General features: G+C 44.6%; 2 protein-coding genes across 2 annotated transcripts; one reads left to right on the forward strand and one right to left on the reverse strand.

Moving 5' to 3' along the window:
- Positions 1–4,204: 4,204 nt before the first annotated feature.
- LOC127314369 (uncharacterized) lies at positions 4,205–8,043 on the forward strand. The gene is made up of 8 exons (XM_051344830.2): positions 4,205–4,804; positions 4,920–5,014; positions 5,247–5,350; positions 5,449–5,549; positions 6,224–6,324; positions 6,453–6,890; positions 7,016–7,147; positions 7,502–8,043. Exons 1-8 carry the CDS (start codon positions 4,541–4,543, stop codon positions 7,659–7,661), a joined length of 1,395 nt encoding a protein of 464 aa, XP_051200790.1. The 5' UTR covers positions 4,205–4,540; the 3' UTR covers positions 7,662–8,043.
- Positions 8,044–10,950: 2,907 nt separating this feature from the next.
- On the reverse strand, positions 10,951–25,052 carry LOC127314378 (squamosa promoter-binding-like protein 9). The gene is made up of 10 exons (XM_051344842.2): positions 24,137–25,052; positions 22,810–22,982; positions 17,271–17,524; positions 17,057–17,131; positions 16,866–16,973; positions 16,420–16,537; positions 15,629–15,764; positions 14,151–14,325; positions 12,634–13,173; positions 10,951–11,506 (listed from the first exon to the last, which is right to left on the reverse strand). The coding sequence occupies exons 1-10, from the start codon at positions 24,787–24,789 to the stop codon at positions 11,189–11,191; spliced, it is 2,550 nt and encodes an 849-aa protein (XP_051200802.1). The 5' UTR covers positions 24,790–25,052; the 3' UTR covers positions 10,951–11,188.
- Positions 25,053–25,324: the final 272 nt, after the last annotated feature.

The following is a 25,324-nucleotide window of genomic DNA, read 5'->3' on the forward strand; positions in this document are numbered from 1 at the left end:
TTCCGAACGAAATAGTATACACATACCCTATCCATATCATAACAGCCACGATGTGGTTGAATATTGGTATGGTACCCATGGATACTCGTATCCATAGGTAAAATTTTCATCATTAGGAGTGTTCATGTTCTGCAAACTTGTTTATGCCATAAATATAGTTCATAGCAGAGCATATCCAGTCGTATAGAGGACATTTTTATTTTGTGCTTGATCATGAATGTTTTCTATCCATGTTTGCTTGAGACTACTTACCACGCTGACCACCTAGGGCCAATACTACGAAGATGTTTTCAGTAGATGTATGAGAATGAAAACATGGTTATCCCCGGATGGGGATAGGACCTGGTTAGAGCGGGTACGGTAGGCTTAAGCGCGATCTACCAAGAGAGTTGCTCTTTTGTATGACAAGGGATACATTCCTTTTTAACCATGGTATAATAAAACTCTTTCTTCGAGTGTGACGATACACAAAGCTTTTATGTATTCGTGAGAACAAAAAGAGGTCATCTCTAGATATCTCGAGCAAATAAATGAATGATGTTTACATTGTTGTGAAAATGTTTGTTCGATTTGTTTGCGAAATGGGTGAAGAATCAGAGCCATCTTGTACAATGAAAATATTGGCATCTATTGGCATATGAATGGGCATCTTTTTTTACAAGAGAACTCACTTCCTCTCTCTCTCCATGTTATAACTGCGCAGAAATCTTCTTGTGACTTATCAAAAAAGGTTAACAAATAATTCCTAATTAGGTAACTCAAACTAATCATGTTAGAGAATTTTCAACAATTCATTGGTTAACTTATACATAGACATGCACATGTCATCAACCAACAATATGCCATACAATTACGCCACTGGTTGGATCTTAGATTGGTCAATTATAGGTGAAAGGGTATGAAAACTGTCTCTCCCTCCCCCTCTCAATCCCCCCCCCCCCCCCCCTCTCTCTCTCTCTCTCTCTCCCTCTCTCCCTCTCTCTCTCCATGTCTCGCTATCTTCGAGCCTATATCACTGTTGTTTAATGTTCATACAACCTCCCTCTTCCTTCATTACTCCCCACATCATAAAAATCCTACATGGCATGTTTGACCAACAATAAAGCCTTCGTCAATGCATCTCCAATAGTGGTAACATCATTGTTGGTAAAACTTGCTATATATGATTTCTGATGGTGTGGCAGTGAAGAAAGGATTACGAACTTGAACCAACAACTCATGTAAAAACTCCACATTAAACATGATTCTATATTTTTCCCTCCCCATTATTCAACTTGACAATATCCTACATTGACATCTTAAATAGGGTGAATGATAGTTATCCCTGATCAGGTAACTTAAACTAATCGAATTATGACATCCTAGTGTTGATTGTCGTTGGTAAAACTTAAAATGTATGAATTTCAATGGCGTGGTAGTGAAAAAGGAGTATAAACACGAAAAAATAATTCATGCATGAAATCCAAGATAAAGAGCAATTTTTTCCTATTCTCTAATCTCTTCAATTTAAAGTACAATCTAACATGGGCTTGTCTGATACTCCCCCCGCCCAAAAATATAAGGCATATAAGTTTAGTAAAAAATCAAACCATACTAAGTTTGGCAAAATATTTATGAAAAAAATATGAACATCTACAATACTGAATATATATCCATATTGAGAAAATATACTTTATGGAGAATCTACTTATATTGATTTATTATTCTAGATGTTCAATTTTTTTTTGTATAAACTTGGTGGACGTTAGAAGATGTTGACTTTTGACTAAACTTATATGCATTATATTTTGAGATGGAGGGAGTATATATTTTTGGGTATATGATATGGTTGCTTCTAAATACAAACTAACTAATAATTTACTAGAGCGGAAAGATCACAGAGAGAACATAGTCCTCAAGTTCTCCACCCCCATCCACATTGGTACCCTTCATCTTATGTGGCCTTCAAGGCGCTCGGAGGTGGGGAAACCATGGGTCTTTACACAACTAGTTGTTTTTTTGTGTTAGCTTCGTGTATCCCTTGTGTAGGTGGCTGGTTTGTGGAATAATGGTTTATCTACTCCATGCTTGTCCATGTTTCTCCTTTGTGGTCGATGTCGGATAGCTAGCATGTCTTGTGTTTCTCGTGTTTCATCATATCATCATGGTTGGTTCCTTCATAGGGCCGCGAGATGAAGCAACAGTTGAAGTTCCTACCTTGTGAAGGTGTGTCTACCCGCCTAAGATTCTCGACTCTTGTGGTGGAGTGGTCGAGGGTCTAGAATCTTGAAGGTTATAGTCAAGTTTGTATGTATGGAAGAACGTCGAGATGCAGCTATCACAACTAGAGACGGTGACCCGTTACTGACTTGATGTAACGCTAGAGCTTCTTTTGTTCAGCGAAATCAGAGACCTTTATTCAACACAAACCAGAACAACTTCACTAACTTGAAGATCGGTTGCAAGAAAGTCTGGAACACTACCAAGGCAACTACCCATCATCATCAATGTGCAAGCCAACTTGGCACAAAGATGAGTCGAGACTTTCACATTCATTGATCGTAAAGTATGTTGAATAGCGAAGGAATTAAAACTATAAGCTAGCTCTCCTACTTCTCGAATAATTAGTGCCACAACCGATCAAGAGTCGTGACGAGTGTTCTAGAGATTCACCATCTCCAGGTAGTAGGTCTCCAACACCAAACTTTGATATCCTCGAAGACGAGCAAAATCACGCCGCCCCTCAGCGCCAAGGCCTCGGCAATGAGAGGATTTGTCACCCCCTCATAGGGTTTACTCCATGGTCCTAGGAAGGTGGACATTGATCTTGCAACGCCTCCCGCAGCTCATTTCCAAGCATCAAAGGCTAGACCACTATTAGTGTTTATTTTAACCGAACCTCCTTCAGGAAAATGGACACCAACCATGAATAGGTAGGACCTTTGGCAAATTCTTCAGGGCTTTTGTGGGATCAAAAAAAGCCTCGATCATGTGTCCAACTATTCCTAGACCTCCATATCGCCCACATCTTAGAGATCATCTTTGCACAGTTAGAGATCGAAAACATTGGATCAAATGTAATACGTTTGCTTGGTTTGTGATCGAGAACGTTGTAACATTGTGGAACGAATAGAGATTGACACCGGCCTTCTCGTCACATTTATCGGTAAGAATCAGATTCTGATTGTGTTCTTAGACCGATGTGGTAGTTTCTGGTATGTTCGGTTTACCGCCGACGCTGACCCTACCAACTTTTTGGCCCACCCGCAAAATTTGGCTTCCATCTAGACCGCTACGAAAATATTGGTTCGCCCAATCCCGCTTGCGACTCGCGCAATTCTGGCCAACGCCTGGGGGCGCGCCCGTGGACGCACAAATCCTTCGCCAAAAAAATTGGTCATACCAAAATTTTGGTTTGGCTAGTTAATCGAAAGTAGTCATAATAAAGCTGCCTTTAGGAGTGGTGCCTATGCCTCACGTGTTGAATTTGGGGTGGTAAGAGCATCTCCATTCGTCTCCCCGAGAAGGCCCCCACGAGCCGTTTTTTACATCCGGACGGCGAAAAACGGCCCAGTCGCGACCCCAGGTTCTCGTTTTCATCCGGATTTGGGCCTAAATTCATCCGGCGATCCCACGCCATCCCCGGCCCCCCGGGGAGCGCTTGGAGACTCCGGATGGAGCAAAACCAATCGCCCACGCCCATGTGTCTCCTCTTTCGTCCGGACTCCCCGGGTCATCCTCTTTTTCCCCGAGAAACGCCGATTGGGGAGCACACGACTGAAAATATACTACCCCAGGTCAAATTTTCGTTCAATCCGGACGAAAGAAAATTTCGCCGGATTTGGGCGTGGGGATGCTCTAACGCTCCCGCTTCGTCGAGAAGCTTCTTCTCCACGCCACAGATTTTTGCAGCCACAACAAGTGGAGGAAATTGGAAACAGCTCCGGTGTCCCGGCCACAAAAAAGACCCAAACAGCAAACGCTCGTCGCTCGGGGCGGGACCCTGCCGCGTCCAAACCCGAGACACCGCGTCCAATCCGCTCCACGCCGCGGCACCCTGCCGCGTCCAAACCCGAGACACCGCCGCCACCAACCACCAACCAACACCTCGACGGCCCCATGCCATGCTTCCCCAGCAAGCGCCCAGCTCCGACCCACGCCCCGGGCGCCAGAATATACACATCATCATCGACCGCACGCGTTTATAAATAGGAAAACCGTATGACTCATCCCCCAAAGTTAGCCGGAGAAGAAGAGAAGATCGCACCACGCACGCACCATCCGTCCACAACGGACCGCGACGTCCCCCTCCGCCTCCGCCTCGGCGAGCCACAGCAAGCGGCCCGCCAGCGACGGAAACATAAAACGGAGCGCGGCCCGGTCCCCCGGAGCCGCAGTCGCCACCTCTCCTCCTCCTCCTCCTGTTCCTCTTCCTCCTCCTCCCGCGGGGAGACAAGCGGAGGAGCAGGGGAGAAGGGGGGGGCAAATCGCGGCGGCCGCCACCACCGAGCGACTGCGATAGCGCGCTGGTGATTGGGTCCGCGGGGAGCGGCGGCGGGGGATGGCGAGGTTCATCCTCGGCCTGGTGGAGCTCGGGGTCAGCGCCACCGTGCACCTGCTCTTCGGCTTCTACGTCTTCAGCTCCGCCGTCGCCGCCGACATCTCGCAGGCCGCCGCCGCCTCGGGCTTCCCGCTCCTCCTGCGCCGCCCCGCCGTCGAGGCGGGGCTCGTCGACGTCGCCGCGGAGGACCACGCGACCGTCGTGCTCGACGGCTCGCCGCCGCCCATCGTACTCGTCCACGGCATATTCGGCTTCGGCAAGGGGGTACGTACTTTGCACGTGCCTTTTTTGCGGGCGGGTGTTCGGTGAAATGCCGGCGAGGCGTGCCCACGCGGTCCAATTGGCGCCTGACTTTTTTCATTGTTTTGTCCGCGCGCAGAGGCTCGGGGGGCTCTCCTACTTCGCCGGCGCCGAGAAGAAGGACGACCGCGTGCTCGTCCCGGATTTGGGCTCGCTCACCAGCATCCACGACAGGTGGGTGGTGGGTCGGAAGAATGCCAATTTGGCAAAACTTGGTTCATCATTTGGTGGTTGCGCATTTATTGAACTTGACAATTCGCCGATTACGATTTGGCGTCCGCCCTACTACTTGTCAACAATAATATTTTCTAAACCTGATTGCTGGGGAATCTGATGGCACTTTTCAACAAGATTTTCTATAGCTGAGAGAAAACCTGATTGTTGTTGGGGAATCTGATGGCTGCAGGGCGCGCGAGCTCTTCTACTACCTCAAGGGAGGGCAGGTGGACTACGGCCCGGAGCACAGCCAGGTCTACGGCCACGCACGGTTCGGGAGGATCTATGATACAGGTAACTTGATTTCCCAATGAACACAACAGCAGCATTACCACCTTGGATTAGTTTGAATTTAGAATTCTGAATTATCTGCGGTTTCCAATCGTGTTCAGGGCATTATCCCGTGTGGGACGAGCACAACCCGGTGCACTTCGTGGGGCACTCGGCCGGCGCGCAGGTCGTGAGGGTGCTGCATCAGATGCTCGCCGATAAGGTACGTGCAGCGAGGGATTTCAGTTTTTACTTGGCAAATAGCTCTTTGCCCCGGATGAGGTCGAATGCTCATGCTTATCTTGCCTTCTAAGGGGCCTTTTCTTGTGACTAGGAGTACTCTTCCAAACCATCCAAAATAGCATCACCGCAATAGCATGAAGTCGGTTAAAGCGCTTTTCTAGGATTGGTCCAAATTATGCTGTTTGCGGTGCGCTTTTGCAGCTATAAAATGAGGCATCTCTGTTTGATTTTCTGTCCTGTCTTGGTTTTATGCATGTGGAAAAAGCTGTTCTTGCTTGTTGCATTTTTATGCTGGCAGCATGCTCTTCCATTCCAAAACACTAGGCATCGGGAATGAGAAATATTCATACCGCCAAATAATTACTAAACATTATAGGACATATTTTTTACTCAATAATCAGTGGTACAATAAATTTAGTATTGAACATTCAAATAGAATTAAGGCCATACAGGAGGAACTAGCAATTATGAGGCTTGATTTGACTCATTAGTTGAATTAAACACATTAATGTTGGGGCAAATGTCACTAAATTTGGGCCATCTAATTCGAAAGTTTCGTGATTATATTATATAGATAATGATGCTACATATCATGACTATGTTGTATCGATATGGGTGCTATAATTCTCACACATTGTTTAATACTAATATCAGGCTTTCCCTGGGCATGATACTTCTGAAGACTGGGTTTTGAGCCTTACTTCCTTGTCAGGCGCGCTTAATGGAACCACGAGAACTTACTTCGATGGCATGTTGTAAGTGTTCCCTTGAAGTCTGACGATTAATGTGATTCCGTATTGTTACTTTTCGAAAGACATTGTGATTCTACATTTGTTTGTCTCCATACAATTCTCACCGAGTCCTGCTTTCTATTAAATTTCAGGGCTGAAGATGGGAGATCCATGAGATCGATTTGTCTTCTTCAGCTATGCCGGCTTGGTGTCATTTTCTATGACTGGCTGGACATTCCTTGGCTGAAGAATTACTACAATTTTGGCTTTGATCACTTCGAAATGTCATGGAGGAAAGTTGGGCTCTCTGGTTTAGTTGATCTGCTTCTGGGGAATACTGGGCCATTTTCCTCAGGAGATTGGATTCTCCCTGACCTCACAATCCAAGGATCGCTAAGACTTAACTCTACCTTGAAGACCTTTCCCAATACATTCTACTTCAGTTATGCTACAAAGAGAACACGAAAGCTATTTGGAATTACAGTGCCCTCAAGCGTCCTTGGAGTTCACCCAATGCTCTTTCTCAGAGTTCTCCAGATGTGCATGTGGCGGCACCCTCAAAGCGCGCCTCTTCCTTACAAAGGATACAGGTGAAAACATCTGTTCCAAGCCAAAATTATTCATTATGCTGCTTACGGTTCCTTTTTTATCTTGCTAAAATACTTGCAATTCATTGTTTGTGCATGTTCTTAATCTACTTGCTGATGATACTCAGGGATGAAGATTGGGAAGATAATGACGGGGCTTTGAACACGATTTCCATGACGCACCCTCGCATTCCAGTAGAGCACCCTAACCGTTTTGTAGTAGATGATTCTGACTGCCATCCTTTGCAGCCTGGGATATGGTTAGTACTGCATTTCTGAAACTTGTTTTAAATTCCTTGATGGAACTGGCAATAATGCTGGAGTTACGGACTGAGCAACTTACGGAGAGCCTACGGACTGACGTGTAGTGGTTCGGTTGGTTGAGATTTTTATCCGCACTGAAAACCTGGGCCACAATCTGATCTCTAGGCTGCCTACTGTGTAGCATTCTCAGTCCGTAAGATTTTTTTGTAACAAACCGTCCGTACGTATAGCATTACTCTGGAACTGGATAGATTTCAGCTCTCTTAAGTCGCAAAAATACACTTGTGCATGACTTTGTTGATCAACAATACTGGGAAAATTCCATACTGAATTGCTCCATTGATTTGCAGGTACTACAAGATCATTGAAGGTGATCACATCCTTTTCATTGTAAATCGAGAAAGAGCTGGGGTGCAGTTTGATTTGCTATATGATAGCATTTTCCAGCGCTGCAGAAAGCATGCATTTAGGAAAAGCCCCCCAACCGTGCCAAACGAAACAAGTCAATAGATGATTACACCCTAAGTATTCTAGGTAATAGTGAGCAAGAAACAAGGTGGCCACGGCGCTTTTTCCGCTTCTCTTCATCTCCGCCCCCCATGCATGTAGATGTAACATCCACACTGTAAACTGTAAATGTTATTGTCCATTTGATCAAATGGCATGCTTGATTTTGCCGGCTCTTGGAAGGAGGGGTGTTGCAGCTTTGCTTTTGCTGCCCTTACAGCACAATGCACAGAATGAAGCTTGTAATTGAGCAGGAGTTTACAGATCAACACCAGATGTCCATGACCTTAATGGGGCTTATTGAGATTAACTCACATGTATCCTGATGTGGTTGTACATATTATGGATTGTCTCAATGGATCAACTTTGTGTTAGCACTTTGCAATGATCTTGATGAAAGAACTGTCCTATGAGTATTATTTTGGGTAGTTTATTACTGAATTTGGTACAGCTATTATCGCCTTATCGGGTTGGATATTTGGAGTCTGCTTACCAAATCGATCTATAGAATCGATGGTTGTTGCCTTGTCATCATATGCCAGTACCAACAGAACACCAACTGCATTATTTTCTTGTGATCGTGTGTTGCAAGTTCTCGACGCCTGGACTGTCGTTTTCCACTTCTGTTGTTTGGTCTCCACTTAGTTCCAGATTGTGCCAATGTAATATAGTGACAGCTTAAGAACTTGCTGAGTATTTGATTTCACAGCTGCTACTATCCTTCATCGATGTTCAATTTACTTTTGGATATTAACCATGTGGGTGCATGAGTGGAGTAAGGAACACGTAAAACACACTTCCCAAGTTCCAATACATTTACCCTTTTGCTTTAACGAGCTTTTTTTAAATTACATTAACTGTTCAAGGTAGTCGAGTTGTTTCCGCCTTGACAGTTTTATGTTGTTTGACTGCTGCATAGTTTCAGCTTAAAAACATTTGTTCAAAGGTCGTTTTTGTTCCACCTTACATTTGTTCGTTGAACATGATCAAAGAAACAATTTAATACAAATATGTTTTTATGTTTATGTATCAGGTACATGACACTTGGACATACAATAGTCCTCGATTTAAGGTGTTTTCAAGCAGGTCTAGCACCGCGCGAAGTCCCAGGGGAAGCTAGCCGGATCCATATGAGAGAAGGTTAGGCGGATCCGTGGCGTGCACAGCTGGAAAAGCAACTTGAGTTTTGATTCCGCTATGCTTAGTCGGAACCAACCCTTGGGGGCTGCGGTTTGATCTTAGGTAAAAAGTGTGTTTCCTTTCGGGTATCAGTGCTGGAAATTTCCGTCTAGATGCTTGGGATTACGCTATTTCTAAGTCACATATAAAGATAAAGCTACTCTAAGAGCTCCAAGCCGGATTTTCAAGTAAATTCACCTTGGTGCTCGGGGGCTACATCGATGAAGTTCTCTTTGGAGCAACAAGCCGAAAAATTTCCACTTTGACGCTTGGGGGCTAAGTTTCTGAGCATCGAGTCTCCTTGGAGCAAGCGGACTAAACGCTCGGGGGCTACATACATATGGTTATGTCAAGAAAAATTTTCAAAGATGGCGAAAATCTGGTTAACTAGTCGGATCCATATCTATATTTGGTAGCCAGATCCGCACCTAATTTTTGGTGGCCGGATCCGCACCTATATTTTGGTAGCCGGATCCGCACCTAATTTTGGTAGTTGGATCCGCACCTCAATTTTGGTAGCCGGATCCGCACCTAATTTTTGGTGGCCGGATCCGCACCTATATTTTGGTAGCCGGATCCGCACCTAATTTTTGGTAGTCGGATCCGCACCTCAATTTTGGTAGCCGGATCCGCACCTATATTTTTGGTAGTCGGATCCGCACCCATATTTTTTGGCAGTCGGATCCGCACCTGAATTTTGGTAGCCGGATCCACACCTCAATTTTTGGTAGCCAGATCCGTACCTTGATTTTGGTAGCTGGATCCGCACCTGAATTTTGGTAGCCGGATCCACACCTCAATTTTGGTAGCCGGATCCGCACCTATATTTTTGGTAGTCGGATCCATACCCATATATTTTGGTAGTCGGATTCACACCTATATTTTGGTAGTCGGATCCGGACCTATATTTTGGCTAGTCAGATCCAAACCCACATTTGGCTAGTCGTATCCACACCGAAGATTACGTTGGATGGTATCTCCGAAGAATCTGATCATTGGATCATGAAGTTTTCGACCAATACTTGGTTGGAGATATGAAGTTTGGAGTCCTTCAAGATTCTCTATTATTCGTTCCAACAAAGGATGAAGATACATTCGCAAGCTGAGCTGGATGGAAGAACGGTGAATATCAGAGAACTCCGGGGGCTACTGTTGTGGATATACTTCATAGGTATACCATCGACATGGTCCGATTCCGGCAAACCCGAGTGGCCCACAGATGGTGGTGATGGCATATGACCCACCGGGCGGCCCAATTGTTGTGGATCAAGATGGAAGATGTCCAGCCCAGGAACAAGGAGTTGGATCCTAACCGACCTACGAAGGTAGCCGGATCCTAACCGACCTATGAAGGTAGTCAGATCCTAACCGACCTACTGAGATAGCCGGATCCATGAAGGCCCATGAAGGTACCCGGATCCGAAGAGGTCTATGCCAGGAGTCAGATCCGTGAAGGCCCATGAAGAAAGCCGGATCCATGATGACAAGTTAGGAATAGGTGGATCATTGACGTACACGGCAATGTAATATTTTGTAGTTAGGCAACTTGTATTCCGGGTAGGACTCTGCATAGAAACCCTAGATCCGGGCGCCTATATAAGCCGGATCCCGGGAGCCCTAGAGGCAGATCTCGAGCTAGAAGCGAGACAACCACAACTCATTGTAACAACGCGAAAGCGCCCAGATAATTCCAGACAAGCAACACTAGGCCATGTCTTCGAGCAGGTGTTCCGAAGCTGGGTAAATCGCGTACCACCGTCCCGTGGACTCTCCGCCCTATAGCCCCTACTTCTTCTCCCCTCCATGAGGGTCCCTCCTCTGGAGTACCATCGAATAGGCAACGACAATCGAATAGGCAACGACAAGTTTATGTGCATAACATAGCATTGCGTCTCTGCAACCATCAACCTGAAGTGATGCTAGAAACAGAATCCGTGCACCATGATGTATAATGTAAGATGCTAATTATTTTCAGATGCATAATCATGGTCCCCGCCAGATGAATCTCCTAACCCGGGATTTGGAAAAATGTTTAGGTTAGATATAGATCAGTTAAGCTTCCCACTTATCCAACGCAAAAAAAGGCTAAATAGCGCAACTGTATACGATAATAGAAAATGTGAAACCCGATCTCTTTATTCACTCAGCCCTTCAAACCTTTTCATACACCTGGTGGTTGAGAACTCCAGGCATCTATGTCAGAGTTCCTAACAAAAAGATGCAGGTCTGCATTGCCCAATGGTGGAAAAGGCATTTGATCACAGATACAAACAAGCTATGCCTCGATGGAATGGTGTTATATGGTACAGGCGAAAGCAAGAGCAAGAAAACTTAGTCTAACCTAACATCAACTATGGTGGGCAATCGCTAAACAAGTACCTCTTTACTGGAGCTGCAAGAACCCCTACTCTATCCGGGTGGAAGACTGCAACACAGGCCGTGAAGCACAATACAGCAGCGACTACCATAGTCGTGACAAGTCGCATTCTCATGGCACCACTTGGCATAGAAGCAACCGAAGCGGGATTGAGCCATCGAATATTCATCTCAGGGTGGCAGCATTGCCTAGGTGACACAGCCTTATTAGTCACAAGTGGCACACTTTCTTCCTCTTCAGACTCAACATTTGTCGGAGAGTGCAAACTAAACTCACTGCTGGCACCAACATTCTGCAAGAGATTACAGAGCATATATAATGGTTTAATTCACATGTAGAATGACTGAACACATAATCATAAATGCAGTAATAATGTGCCACCGCTTTCATAAAGCAGAAGTTACTCGACCATGACAACCCTAGGGTAAACTCGACAGAATTGGTTTGTTGAGTGGACCCTAGGGGATGTCATGTTGTGTTGCCAAACTGAATGACTGCTGCTAGCTCACGTTGATACATGATACATAATTGGTAAAATGCATGAGCTCTTCAACCATAGTCTAGATTTAATCTCTTCTACATGACATCTTGTTCAACAACCGACATAGACAGACATGAGCTGATTTTTTGAAAATAGGACACCTTTATACCTAGAAATTTGTTTAAGAACTGTGGTCAGTGTTACAATTTCCACTGATATCTGTAGTACTGACTACTGAGCAAGTGACCATGATTTGCATGTTTGTAGCACACAATGGTAATGAGCCGATGGTTACATTTACAGACAAAATAGGTATTTTTAATTATCATTAGAACTCATTTCATGATAATGTTTCCAACTCACTATGCTTATCAAAATGCAAAATCAACTAATCTAATGTAAATCGCATAGATATGGAAATTCTGGCATTAGCAAAGTTTCAGAGGTTAAGAACATTCATCTTCCCTCAAAGAAAAATAACATTCAGCTTCAAAGTAAAAAGATCACGTCAGGAGATCAACTCTGAAGTGTGAACCAACACGTGGCACTTAGAGCATATTGATCAGTCATGATTATATTTCTCTTAACCATATTTTTTAAGGCGGCAAGGCTTTCCACCCCCTTTCTGACGCCTAATCGGGCATCTAAGCACCTACACCGGGCAAATTTCCAACGCACTGCTAGGGCACCTTGTCGCCTAAATGTCCTAAGGCGGACGCCTTAAAAACCATGCTCTTATGAACCTATATCAAGCAAGGTGTGAACCAGGCTCACTACAAGGATTGTGTATGCCAGTACCATATTGCGAGTACTGTGAAATTTCCAGCAATATCATGACTAATTCAGAGATGCTGATATGAAAAGGTGTACCCACGATGAAGCATATCATGACTATTATAATACTCACTAGTATTAACTTGCAACACAACAGAACTTACTTCTTTACCAAGTGGCACAGAGGTGCCCCAGTTTGGCTGGTTTGAAGTAATGTCACCACGCAACACTGTTTCAAGCTGTGTTTCCTTGTTCTGTTGAGCTCTGTGATTGAGAATGTTTCGGGCATGTCTTAAATATCCAAGAAATGTTGTGACGTGATGTTCCAACTTTCCCCTTTCCAGGTTCGAAAGAATCTCAGAGCCTATGATGTTCTCTGATGACTGTACAACTATTTCCAGAACATTGATAAAATTGTTCTGTATTAAGAACTTCAGCACACATATCCATCTCTTGACATTTGTTTTACTCAGCAAATTTTTAAATTCGTCTGGAGAAGGCTTCCTTATTAGCCACCCAATCTCTATCAGAAATCCCGACATTGCAGTTTGTTGAAGTTCCCGATGTTCAGGGTCAGAAGTAGCAACCTTGTGCTTGTCAGAAAAACCACAAAGAGCATCTTGTATCCTCTCTAGTTCAAAACATAACTGTTTACTACCGAAAAGGATAGGGACAAAATTTGATAGCCCAAACACGTTTTCCACCTGTAGAAGGAAAAAACCACAGAACTGGATCAACAAATAAAATATAGAACTACAGCAAGTGTGGGAGAATGACACTGTAATCTGAAGTTTCATCCAGTTAGATGATTGTTAATAGTTGTAATAAAGACAGTGTGCAATTGGAACCGCTTAAAAACTGCAAAGACCATAAAAAGAATGAAATGAAAATTTGTCTTCTTTTAATTATATTAATTCAAGGTGTAATTTTACTATGTGGTTTCTACACACCCATATTGTTAATGACCATAATAATAGTAGCTCAGTATCCAGTTTTGGTATGCCAAACAACAATGCATTGTCTTTGCCGAAATTCTTCCAAAATATACCAATGCCTTATGTGTAATTGTATGTACTGTGTATCTTTATCACACAAGTGTGCATAAGCATGAACCATGAATCCCCGTTATGCACTTATTTTGATACAGTTTTCCATCACCTAGTACTATGTAATAAACATATATCGTCAAACAAGTATGTTATGCTTGTGTTTTTGCAAAGTGGGCACCTACGATCCTACTTTTGCACAGAATATTGCAAGTGCATATATTCTAATATGTTCAGCATCAATGATGTTGTTTTTCACTTCTGAAGTGCACGAACAATAGTTGAATATGAGCTGAAACTGTATGCTGTAGAGCGGTATGTCTCTGAGTATTGATGTGTTACTTACGAACCCATACAAAAACGCACACCTTAAGCCTCCTAGGCAAGTTCTCTGCTAATTTGGTACAATCCTTCAGGCAGATCATGGGAAGAATGCAAAAGTACAACATAAGTTCATGCACATTAATTAATCACTGTCTATGTAGGACTGCCAGGGCATCAAAACAATCTAATGCCCAACATATGCGTATCCTAGATTACTAGATGGGTGTCACTAGAAAAAAAATGATTTAGATTAACATGTACCAGACTCTAGAAGAAATTTGCCCAGTTCATTAAAGGCAATGTTTACTTACTTCCACAAAACCAGGTCCATGGGTATCTCGCTTTGTTTGAGTGATGTTTATCTGGAAATATTCATGTTGAGGATCAAGTGTTGGATCACCACTTTTCACGCAAGCTAAGGTCTCACGAGACGTTAAACGGCAACAATCATGCTTCAAGTACTCTCCATCAAACGACAGAAGTGATCTGCACGAGAACATAAATTAAATTAAATGGGGACCAACCACCCATGGAGCATTACCCACAGCAAAAGTACAAAAAATTGCCATCTAGAAATAGCTTATCTACAAGAACCGTCTCATGTGCTCTTCCTGTTGACTGCCAAATATAAACTACTAGTGCACAGATTTAAGTTTATAAGAAGGAAACAAAATCCATCTATAATAATAGAAGGAATTGCCCATCCACCAGCGTTTTCTAGGTGATCAACAATGAATAGAAGACATCTCAAAAAAAAATTGAACAGAAGAGCAGTTAAGTAATTTATATGACTGACTGGAAAAACCAGGCTAGCACTGCACATTCGGAGTCATTATAAAAAATGAAAATTGACATTTCTAAAGCCAACATCAAGTCATCAACTGCATCACGTAATCCTATCCTGATCTGTAAAAGTTGGGTTGTTTTCTCCACGAGAAGAGAAGCTTCACAACAGTATACTTCCATGACTCTTAGAGAATTATTTTTGTAGAAGCTAAGGTCAAATTTCATCAAGTAGACACTGGAGCTAGGGATGAAAGTGGAGCGGAAAGTTTCCAACTTTTCGCGGAAAAACGGAAACGGAATTGCGCAAAATGGAAACGGATTTTTTTTAGCGGAAATGGAAATGGAAACAAAACAAGGTTTTCCAGCGGAAACAGACGCGGAAACGGAATTTCCGTTTCCAGCTAATATGGAATTTCTGTTTTAGGTTTTGTGTGCATGGCCCAATCCAACACGCTCATTACATGACCTTGTCAAGCCTAACTTCCAAAGCGGATATTCCCAAAATTGGCGACAATGTAATTGATTTATGCATGCCTGGAGTCTTCCATGGTTTGACCTTCCCGTATTAAATAGCAAATCAGGGACCACACTAGAATTACAGAACAACTTTGTTGGATTGCTTGAATGCTTGAGATTTTTTCAAATGATTCAAGTATTCTCATGGTTCCGTCAAATATCTGCATCGCTCCGCGTCCTGGCCATATTCAGCCTGTATCTATTTTCGACAATATCTGTTTCCGTTTTTGTTTCCGTTTTTGTTTCCGGAGTTTCTGTATTTGGTTTTGCTTCCGCGAAAAAATATGAAAACAAATGTGGCACGACTCAGTTCCGTCCGTTTTCATCCCTAACTGGAGAGTACACATCACATATTTGTGACAAGAGATGCTATGTTTTAAGCATAGACATTCAATAGAAGTTTTCAAACAAGAGATGTGGTACCACATGATAGGAAACAGCCAGCAGATATCAGCCAAACACCACAATGTGCAAGGGCATGTCATACCTGAATTTAGGCTGATCAAGAGAACTTCCACAAACAAGGAGTTCAATTGGTTTTCCTGCTTCAAACCACGCTGGATGAACATAATGGATCCTGGGGGCTTGTACCTCTAATCTGGTACTCATCAATGTGGCTCCATCTTAAGTACAAACATTACGATCCTCGGTTAACAATCAGGTACTTCCGTAATAAAAGGCTAAAAACAAAAAGGTGCCATAATATGTAGTTCTATGCGGTTAAATGACAATAGTTCACATGCTAATTAAGAAAAGCTCAAATGTGTTAACACTTCATGATTATTTCTATACATTAAAACTATGCATGTCAGTGAAATGAGACCAGGATCCTTGCATCGAACAACTGAAAAAACAAGGGGTTATCTATTCATGAGAGAATTCTTTTAGGCATATATAATTCAAAGACGCTGCAACTTGTCGTAGCACATGCAAATAGTGTTAGCTTTTTTTTTTTGAGGAAAATAGTGTTAACTTTTGAGAGTATATTTGGAACGTTAACCAGTACTTATAGCTGTGAGTCTGTGATCAGTGGCAGAGTCTAGTGAGGCAATTTTTTAGCATGGTCTAGAGTAGCACAACTTCAAAACATAATTAGTAGTCCAGCAAAAGGGGCTAATGCAGTCTTTTCTCCATGAGTCATGGTTAAAGTGTAAATTCCTATAACTGTATGCAATCAGCAAGGAGAGAGTACTTAAGAATTATACAGAACTATAAGTATACAGAATCAATATGGTCAGTGTACTTGTGTTATGGAATTGCAAATTACATGGCACACACCTTTCAACACTTGAAATATTGTGTTATTGACATGAACAAAGAAGGCCCCTTTACCCAAAAGAAGACTGCTTGGAGCATTTACCAAGTTTCTGACAAGATTTGCTGCATCTTCTGATAACTGAAATGAAAAAAGCGGATACACATTAATGATATGTTGGTAAAGGTCAAAAAGGCTATGATGTAATAAAAAAATTCACAGCAAGCTGAATCATTTCATTTTAAGTTGTCACGCTAAGAAGTGGTAAACTTTGATTTTGCACAAGCCATAGAGGCATCAATTTTGGACCAGATGTAGTACTATAATTAGCAATTGGTGTAACTGTTTGTATAAAATTATCTTAAACCAAATCATGATAGTGTATCTTTATTTGGATGCGTCTAAAAGCTGTGTTCATTTGGATCGAAGAAATTGGTGGTTTGGATTTAACAGATTCGCAGATTCACACCTTGTCCCACATATGCTGTGGCATCGCAATAAATACAGTTAGTATTGTACAACCAGGACGAATGTAGCCCTCCAGCTCAACAGGCATGCTAGATAACCACTCAAATATCTGCATATAAAGTGTAGCATTGAGTTAGAACAATTTGTTCGACCTGCAAATACCATCCATACACGCTATACCCAGTTACATACTTGGTTCCGTAGACGCCGAGGAAATTCTGCAGGATTCCAGTCGTACAACTTGAACGAAATACGTCCTGTGGGGCACTAGAATGATGATACAATATTACTACAAGCATTAGGGAGGAAAAGAGAAGGTTCCACCAAACTAAAAGAAAATAATATTGATATTTCACAGCAATCCCAGCGAAATAAATAAAACGAATTTGTATGGGGAAAAACTTACTGAGGATGAATAAGTACTCTTGGTGTCATGCACTGGAGAATTGTTAAGTTTGGCATTTTCATGTTTTGTACCAATGCAGGTTTCAACAGACGCTGCAAAAGTCACTATGCTTTTACTTTGGTCATTTTGCAAGCTGGATTGTGTACAGGTTGGAGAACTAAGCATATCTTCAGATCCCACCGGTGTTTCTCTGTCTATTATGTTGTTGCTGAGAATAGTCTCGAGTATGTTGCAGGTAGCACCATCTATATCCTCTGTATAACAAAAGATATCGACAAAAATGTTCCAGATTAGATAGCACAAACTCTCTGAGTACATGAGAAGGAATATTTAAAAGAGCGCTGAATATTTAACAAATATCCCCAGTAACAAGCATAGATACATATATTGCTGCTACTTGGGCTCAATTGTATCAAACCTAAATTCCTAGACGATGTTAGATGCTCTAAACCATGATTTTTGAGTCGTGGCTGAAAAGTGAGTCGCCAAGGCTAAGACTCAGTGTATAGTCGACCAAAGTCGCTGTATAGTCACCATAAGTCGCTGTATAACTCGGCGACTATACAACAACTGTCCAGCGACTATACATCGACTCAAAAACCATGCTCTAACGGATGTGCTAGAGGGTGTTTAGCTTGTCATATCTCACTTTGAGTGTTCTTTTTTCTTTGGATCATGTGGATCCATTGCTATAAAAAATAAATTAATGTTAATATATTTTTGGTGGGGCCCTTCCCTGCTATTTCCACAAAATAGAAGGTTTGCACAATCGATTAGGCATTAGAAAAAAAAGGAAATAAAACAAGGCCAGTGTTTTGATCAAGTGGGGCTCTATAGATTTGCTAGGGGTTATGCTTAATGTTAAGGCTCAATGGTAGAAATCTGTGAAATGTTATTCAGAACATAAGCTGCCTTTGCAGACTGAAAAATGGGTGACCAAGAATTTGAACAATATTGGATATCTATAGCCGAGGGAGAAGAGTTACGATACAACAACAACAACAACCAAGCCTTTCAGTCCCAAACAAGTTGGGGTAGGCTAGAGTTGAAACCCATAAGATCTCGAAGCCAAGTCATGGTTCCGGAACGTGGATAGCTAACTTCCACGCACCCCTATCCATGGCTAAATTTTTTTCGATATTCCAAACCTTCAGGTCTCTCTTAACGGACTCCTCCCATGTCAAGTTTGGTCTACCACGACCCCTCTTAACATTCTCATCACGCTTTATCCATCCGCTATGCACTGGCGATTCCGGAGGCCTCCGTTGGATATGTCCAAACCATCTGAGACGATGTTGGACCAGCTTCTTTTCAATCGGTGCTACCCCGACTCTCTCCCGTATATCGTCGTTCCGTACCCGATCCTTTCTTGTGTGGCCACATATCCATCTCAACATGCGCATCTCTGCTACACTTGCTACACTTAACTGTTGGATATGTCGTCTCTTCGTTGGCCAACACTCAGCGCCATACAACATCGCAGGTCGGATAGCTGTCCTATAAAACCTGCCTTTTAGCTTTTGTGGCACTCTCTTGTCACAGAGTACGCCAGAAGCTTGGCGCCACTTCATCCAACCAGCCTTGATTCGGTGGCCCACATCTTCATCGATATCGCCATCCTTCTGCAACATGGACCCCAAATATCGAAAAGTGTCTCTCTCCGGTACCACCTGCCCATCAAGGCTAACCTCTCCCTCCTCGTGCCTAGTAGAACTGAAATTGCACCTCATGTATTCAGTTTTAGTTCTACTAAGCCTAAAACCTTTCGATTCGAGAGTTCGCCTCCACAACTCTAACTTTCTATTAACCCCCGTTCGGCTATCATCGACTAGCACCACATCATCCGCAAAGAGCATACACCATGGGATGTCTCCTTGTATATCCCTTGTGACCTCATCCATCACCAAATCAAAAAAATAAGGGCTCAAAGCTGACCCTTGGTGTAGCCCTATTCTAATTGGAAAGTCATCAGTGTCGCCATCGCTTGTTCGAACACTTGTCACAACATTATCATACATATCCTTGATGAGGGTAATGTACTTTATTGGGACTTTGTGTTTCTCCAAGGCTCACCACATGACATTCCGAGGTATCTTATCATAGGCCTTCTCCAAATCAATGAACACCATATGAAGGTCCTTCTTTTGCTCCCTGTATCTCTCCATCAGCTGTCGTACCAAGAAGATGGCTTCCATGGTAGACCTCCCAGGCATGAAACCAAATTGGTTTTTGGTCACGCTTGTCAACCTTCTTAAGCGGTGCTCAATGACTCTCTCCCATAGCTTCATAGTATGGCTCATCAGCTTGATTCCACGGTAATTAGTACAACTTTGAACATCCCCCTTGTTCTTGAAGATTGGTACTAAAATACTCCGCCTCCATTCTTCGGGCATCTTGTTTGACCGAAAAATAAGGTTGAAAAGCTTAGTTAGCCATACTATCGCTACGTCTCCAAGGCCTCTCCACGCCTCGATGGGGATACCATCAGGACCCATCGCCTTGCCGCCTTTCATCCTCCTTAACGCCTCCTTAACCTCAGACTTCTGGATACGTCGCACAAAGCACATGCTGGTATCATCAAAGGAGTCGTCTAGCTCAATGGTAGAGCTCTGAGCCTCTCCATTGTAAAGGTTGTCAAAGTACTCCCGCCATCTATGCTTGATCGCCTCATCCTTCACAAGAAGCTGATCATCTCCGTCCTTGATGCATTTGACTTCGTTGACATCCATCGTCTTCCTCTCCCTAAACTTGGCCATCTTATAGATGTCCCTTTCGCCTTCCTTTGTGTTTAAACGTTGGTAGAGGTCCTCATACGCCCGACCCCTTGCTTCACTCACCGCCCGCTTTGCAGCCTTCTTCGCCACCTTGTACTTCTCCATGTTAGCTGCACTCCTGTCCCGGATATAGGCATACGAAGCAGTCCTTTTTCTCCCTAATAACCTTACGGACCTCATCGTTCCACCACCAGGTATCCTTAGCTTCCCTTCTACTTCCCTTAGTCACCCCAAACTCCTCTACGGCGACCTTCCGCAAGCAGGTCGCCATACTCGTCCACATCATGTTTGCATCGCCTCCTTCCTCCCAAGGGCCCTCCTTAATAACCCTCTCCCTAAAAGCCTGGGATGCCTCACCCTTGAGCTTCCACCACTTTGTTCTAGCGACTTTGGCGCGCTTACCCCGCTGGACACGGATCCTAAAGCGAAAGTCAGCAACCACCAGCTTATGTTGAGGGACAACACTCTCTCCAGGTATCACCTTACAATCAATGCAGGCGCGTCTATCTTCTCTTCTAGAGAGGACAAAATCAATCTGGCTAGAGTGTAGACCACTACTGAACGTCACTAGATGGGATTCTCTCTTCCTAAAGAGGGTGTTAGCTACGACCATGTCATAGGCTAGAGCGAAGCTCAGGACATCTTCTCCTTCTTGGTTCCTGATGCCATAGCCAAAGCCCCCATGCACCCTTTCAAAACCTGTGTTAGATGTACCCACATGGCCATTGAGGTCTCCTCCTATGAAGAGCTTCTCACCAATAGGTACCCTCCTAACCAAGTCCTCCAGGCCTTCCCAGAACTCCCTCTTGGTGCTCTCATTGTGGCCTACTTGTGGGGCATACGCGCTGATAACATTGAGGACTAAGTCCCCAACAACCAGCTTGACAAGGATCATCCGGTCCCCTTGCCTCTTGACGTCCACAACTCCATCCCTGAGGCTCTTATTGACCAAGATGCCTACTCCATTTTTGTTTGAAGTTGTCCCCGTGTACCACAACTTGAAACCGGTATCCTCCACCTCCTTCGCCTTCTGTCCCTTCCATTTGGTCTCTTGGACACATAGGACATCAACACGCCTCCTCACCGCTGTATCAACTAACTCCCGTAACTTACCCGTCAGGGACCCTACGTTCCAGCTACCTAAGCGTATCCTACTAGGCTCGGCTAACTTCCTTACCCTCCGCACTCGTCGAGTCAAATGCGGAGACCCTTGCTCATTTTTCACTACACCGGGGCGTCGGTGCAGCGCGCCACTAAGGATGCGGCGACCCGATCCTTGCTCACTTATCACCGTATCCAGATCAAGATACGGCGCGCCACCAAGGGGGTGACGGCCCGGCCCTTGCCCATTTGACACCACACCCGGGTTCCGATGTGGCGCGTCGCTAAGAGGGTTACGCCCCAACGAGGTTCCTTTGGGTTTCATCTCCATAAGAGTGGCTGGGTTTTTTACGTTGGCTCGCCTCGCCTATCACAACCCTCCTCCTTTACCCGGGCTTGGGACCGGCTATGTTGAGACAAAAAAAAAGTTAGGATAGGTACAAAAAAAAAAGCATTGCTTAATGGTAATAGCATGTTCCAGTCCCATTATAGATGTATCATACCTAAATTCCCCGACGATGTTAGATGCTCTAAACAGACCTGCTAGAGGGTGTACAGCTTGTCATATTTTACTTTGAGTGTTCTTTTTCTTTGGATCATGTGGATCCATTGCTATAAATAATTTTTTTTAATGTTAATGTATTTTCGGTGGGGCTCTTCCCTACTATTTCCAGAAGGTTCGCACAATCGAGTAGGCGTTAGAAAAAAAAAGCAAAATAAAACAAGGCCAGTGTTTTAATCAAGTGGCGCTCTATAGATTTGCTAGGGGTTATGCTTAAGGGTAAGGCTCAATGCTAGAAATCAGTGAAATGTTATTCAGAACATAAGCTTAAGCTGCCTTTGCAGACTGAAAAATGGGTGACCAAGAATTTGAACGATATTGAGATATTTGTAGGTGAGGGAGAAGAATTAGGATAGGTACAAAAAAAAGTAAGCATTGCTTAATGGTAATAGCATGTTCCAGTCCCATTATAGATGCATCTCACCTTAAACAATCTAACCTAATCTCAAAGATTTACCTAACTAATAGAAATAATCCAATCTTTCTAACAACAAAATTCATATCAATATTTAGTTGAAGCTGATTAGGGCCAGCTGCCTAATACTTCCTTCATGCTGACTGCTGCCCCCTAGGCTGGGCGTAACACTTTGTCCTCCTGGACAAGCAGCACATTCACGAGAGCTGGAACGTGATGGTCAGGGCAAAAGTTGTACGAATACAATTCCACCGGTTTGCCGAATTTGCTAAGGTTGCTGCATGATTTTGGTTGTTAGTTGTTACAGACTTGATGCCTTGTTGACTAACAAAATTTCAATGGAAGCTGCTCAAACCAGTATTTGAAACATTTAAGGAACATTAAGAATATCCATAGTGGTAACTGATTTACTCCAACGTCAATTGAAACATTTAAGCATGTAAACTATCAATAACACGTGTATCCAAAATAAATACTGAGCAACACTGGCTTTAGGAATAAGCCCATGTTCCCCAGATATTACATGATTCTGGACAATAGCACATCTAAGGGCAGAGCAGTAAACCCTGAGCTTCTACTTCAAACATGAAGTATTCTACCAGACTCTCTACAATAAGATTTTAAGCCGAGCTGGCTAAATAGGCAGAAATTTGCCTGACAAAGCTGAAAATGTTATTCTTATCTTACCTTCTCTTAGTTCACCACCACCACTGCCATCCGCTGACAAATCCAATTGTTCATCGGTTTCTTTCTCCAATGTGTCTTTTGAATCGGGTTTTCTTCGTCTTCTTTTGTTGTGGCGCTCCAGCTTTCTTCTACAACTCCGTTTGTCATCATCAAAATCTAATAACACATGGAACCTGCAAAAGAACTATGTTCAGAGAGAGAGAAGAATAGTCACCAATAGATTGTTTGGGCAAGTAATCGTTGTTACATGTCAAAGGCAAAGAATTAACTAGACTCTAAAACAGTGCTCAAAAAGGGTTACGTAAACATGAATAGATGCATAGGTACTTGCAGTACTTATGATAAATGGCTATCATCTTAATGGTAAAGCCATATGCAAAATTAGAGGCACCCTTCCAGATTGCACCTCTGTTTATAAAAATTAACTAGGCTCATAAATAAAGTTGTATTTACAATTATAACTACATATTCGTTGCAAAGTTCAATGAACATTATTAACATACTAACTTGAAGCCACCTCTTGGTGGAGTTGTAAGTATACGACTCCAGCCACCAGGGTTCAAATCCTAGAGCCCGCATTTTGCTCACACGATTGTGTCTGTATTCAGGAATCGCTAATCGAGGGTTGTGCTTGGAAAATGGAAACACACTCACCTATGGTGTGTGTGCGTGGTGGTATAGGCATGTGTTTGTATACCATGTGATTGCAAAAAAAATACCATACTAACTCCACTTAAAAATTGAGTGTGGTCTGTAACTTTACGTGAGTTCCAACCGGTCTAGATAGATTCCACCAGGATGCCTGGATCCCAGATACAAATGAAAAAAAAAAAACCCATAATTGGCAACTCCGAAACATTTGGGCTATGTGTCTTTCAACTGAACCTCGCCATTTCAACGTGGGGGGGGGGGGGGGGGCTCGTACATCAAATATAGCATGTCCTCAACTAGTATTAGTATGGTCTACTAGCAGAAACAGAATTCTCTAACACGGTCGCTGGTGGTTTTCACATGATTCTACAAAAGTTGTGATGCAAACGTCTTCTGTAAATTAGCTTAAGTCCAGTAAACATAATAATTGTTTAAATGTTGAAGAACAGATGCAGAGTTTGTACATGTCCATAACAAATGATCAATAGTTAAATAACGGAAATCGGTAACGGCAATCTAGCATTTAAGGTCGTACCGGATAACTACAATTCAGCGCGGCAGTAACGGCTGCACAAACAAACAGCTTCGAGAAATCACTTGTCTATCCTACTGACAACAACAGTGGGTCATCTACAAAGCCTATACAGCAATGAGAAGGGGGGAAACCGTGGCTTACTTGCCGCACTGCTGGCAGTAGCGCTTCTGGACGCCGTCGAGCATGACGGCGGAAGCGTGCGCGCAGCGCAGGCACACGCGGTGCCGCTTGTGGTACCCTTTCAGCTCCCGTATGTCGGCCTCGCAGCCAGGCACCTGGCACCTCATTTCCGCCGCGCCCCCACGGCCAGCCACAGTACCAGCGCCACTTCTGGCGGCCGCCCCGCTGCCGCGGCTGGGGGCAGCGGCCCTGGACCTCTTCCGCGGGCCGGCCAGCATCTCGGCGGCGACCTCGTCGACCTCCGCGGCGGCGGCCATCTCGTCCAGCTCGGGGCACGCGCACGGCACGATCCCCGCCAGGTAGTTCGGGCACACCAGCCGCGGGTCCCGCTTCCGCACGCCCCGCCTGCTTCCCCCGGCCACAGCAGGTGGCGGCGGCGGAGGGGGGTGTGGTGCCGGCTCCGCGTCCGCGTCCGCTGGATGCAGCGGAGCCGGGGTAGGGAACGGCGCCGCCTCGGCGGGATCGGCGTTGGTCACGAGGGGGGTATCCCACGGGAGGACCAGGGAGTCGTCGTTGTCGATGGCGAAGTTGAGGAGGTTGTCCCAGTCCCACAGAGGCCCGCCCACGTCCACGTCCGCCGCCGCGCCGCCTCCGCCGGAATCGGAGGCGTCCATTTCCCTCCCCGGGAAGGGCAAACCCCCGGCCAAGCCCTAGCCCCCGAAATCCGGCGCGATCGGCTGCCGCGACGCGGGGTTTCGCCCGCGATTCCGCGGAGGGCGAATGGGAGGAGGAGGCGGGGGAGACGTGGACCGGCGAGGCGACGAGGGCGGATGAATTGGTCGTCTCGTCGCGGGTGGAGGTGGAGCTCGGTAGGTGGTGGGTGAGCGGCGGAGGGAGACCGGGTGGGCCCAGTTGGCAGGTGGTGGTGGGCAAATCTCGCGCGCTCTTGCTGACGTGTGGGCCCTCACGTTGCTGGTGACGCCGGAGAGTTGGAGAGCAGGTGCTGGCGCGGCGCAGTGCGGAGTTTGGCGAGTGGCGAATCTTCACGCCACAGCGACGCCCGAGTGGGTCCCGCTTGTCAGTGGGGGACTGGTCCGCGCAAGATCTGACCCCGGTCCAGTTGCTGCCGTTGCGCACTTGCGCGGTGGATCTGACAGCGACCCGCCGGGGCCGGAAGCCGTCGGATGGGCATCTAGCGGTGACGATCGG

The sequence above is a fragment of the Lolium perenne genome, chromosome 1, assembly GCF_019359855.2.
Source record: "Lolium perenne isolate Kyuss_39 chromosome 1, Kyuss_2.0, whole genome shotgun sequence".
NCBI classification, from domain to species: domain Eukaryota; kingdom Viridiplantae; phylum Streptophyta; class Magnoliopsida; order Poales; family Poaceae; genus Lolium; species Lolium perenne.

Excerpts from the sequence above, each read along its gene's own strand:
- LOC127314378 (XM_051344842.2), bottom strand. The coding sequence starts at position 24,789 with ATGGACGCCTCCGATTCCGGCGGAGGCGGCGCGGCGGCGGACGTGGAC. Across the intron at positions 16,538-16,865 it reads CACAGCATATGTGGGACAAG|TTATCAGAAGATGCAGCAAA; the intron begins GTGTGAATCTGC and ends TTTTCATTTCAG. Across the intron at positions 15,765-16,419 it reads AATATTTCAAGTGTTGAAAG|ATGGAGCCACATTGATGAGT; the intron begins GTGTGTGCCATG and ends TTTGTACTTAAG.
- LOC127314369 (XM_051344830.2), top strand. The coding sequence starts at position 4,541 with ATGGCGAGGTTCATCCTCGGCCTGGTGGAGCTCGGGGTCAGCGCCACC. Across the intron at positions 5,550-6,223 it reads ATCAGATGCTCGCCGATAAG|GCTTTCCCTGGGCATGATAC; the intron begins GTACGTGCAGCG and ends TACTAATATCAG. Across the intron at positions 7,148-7,501 it reads CCTTTGCAGCCTGGGATATG|GTACTACAAGATCATTGAAG; the intron begins GTTAGTACTGCA and ends ATTGATTTGCAG.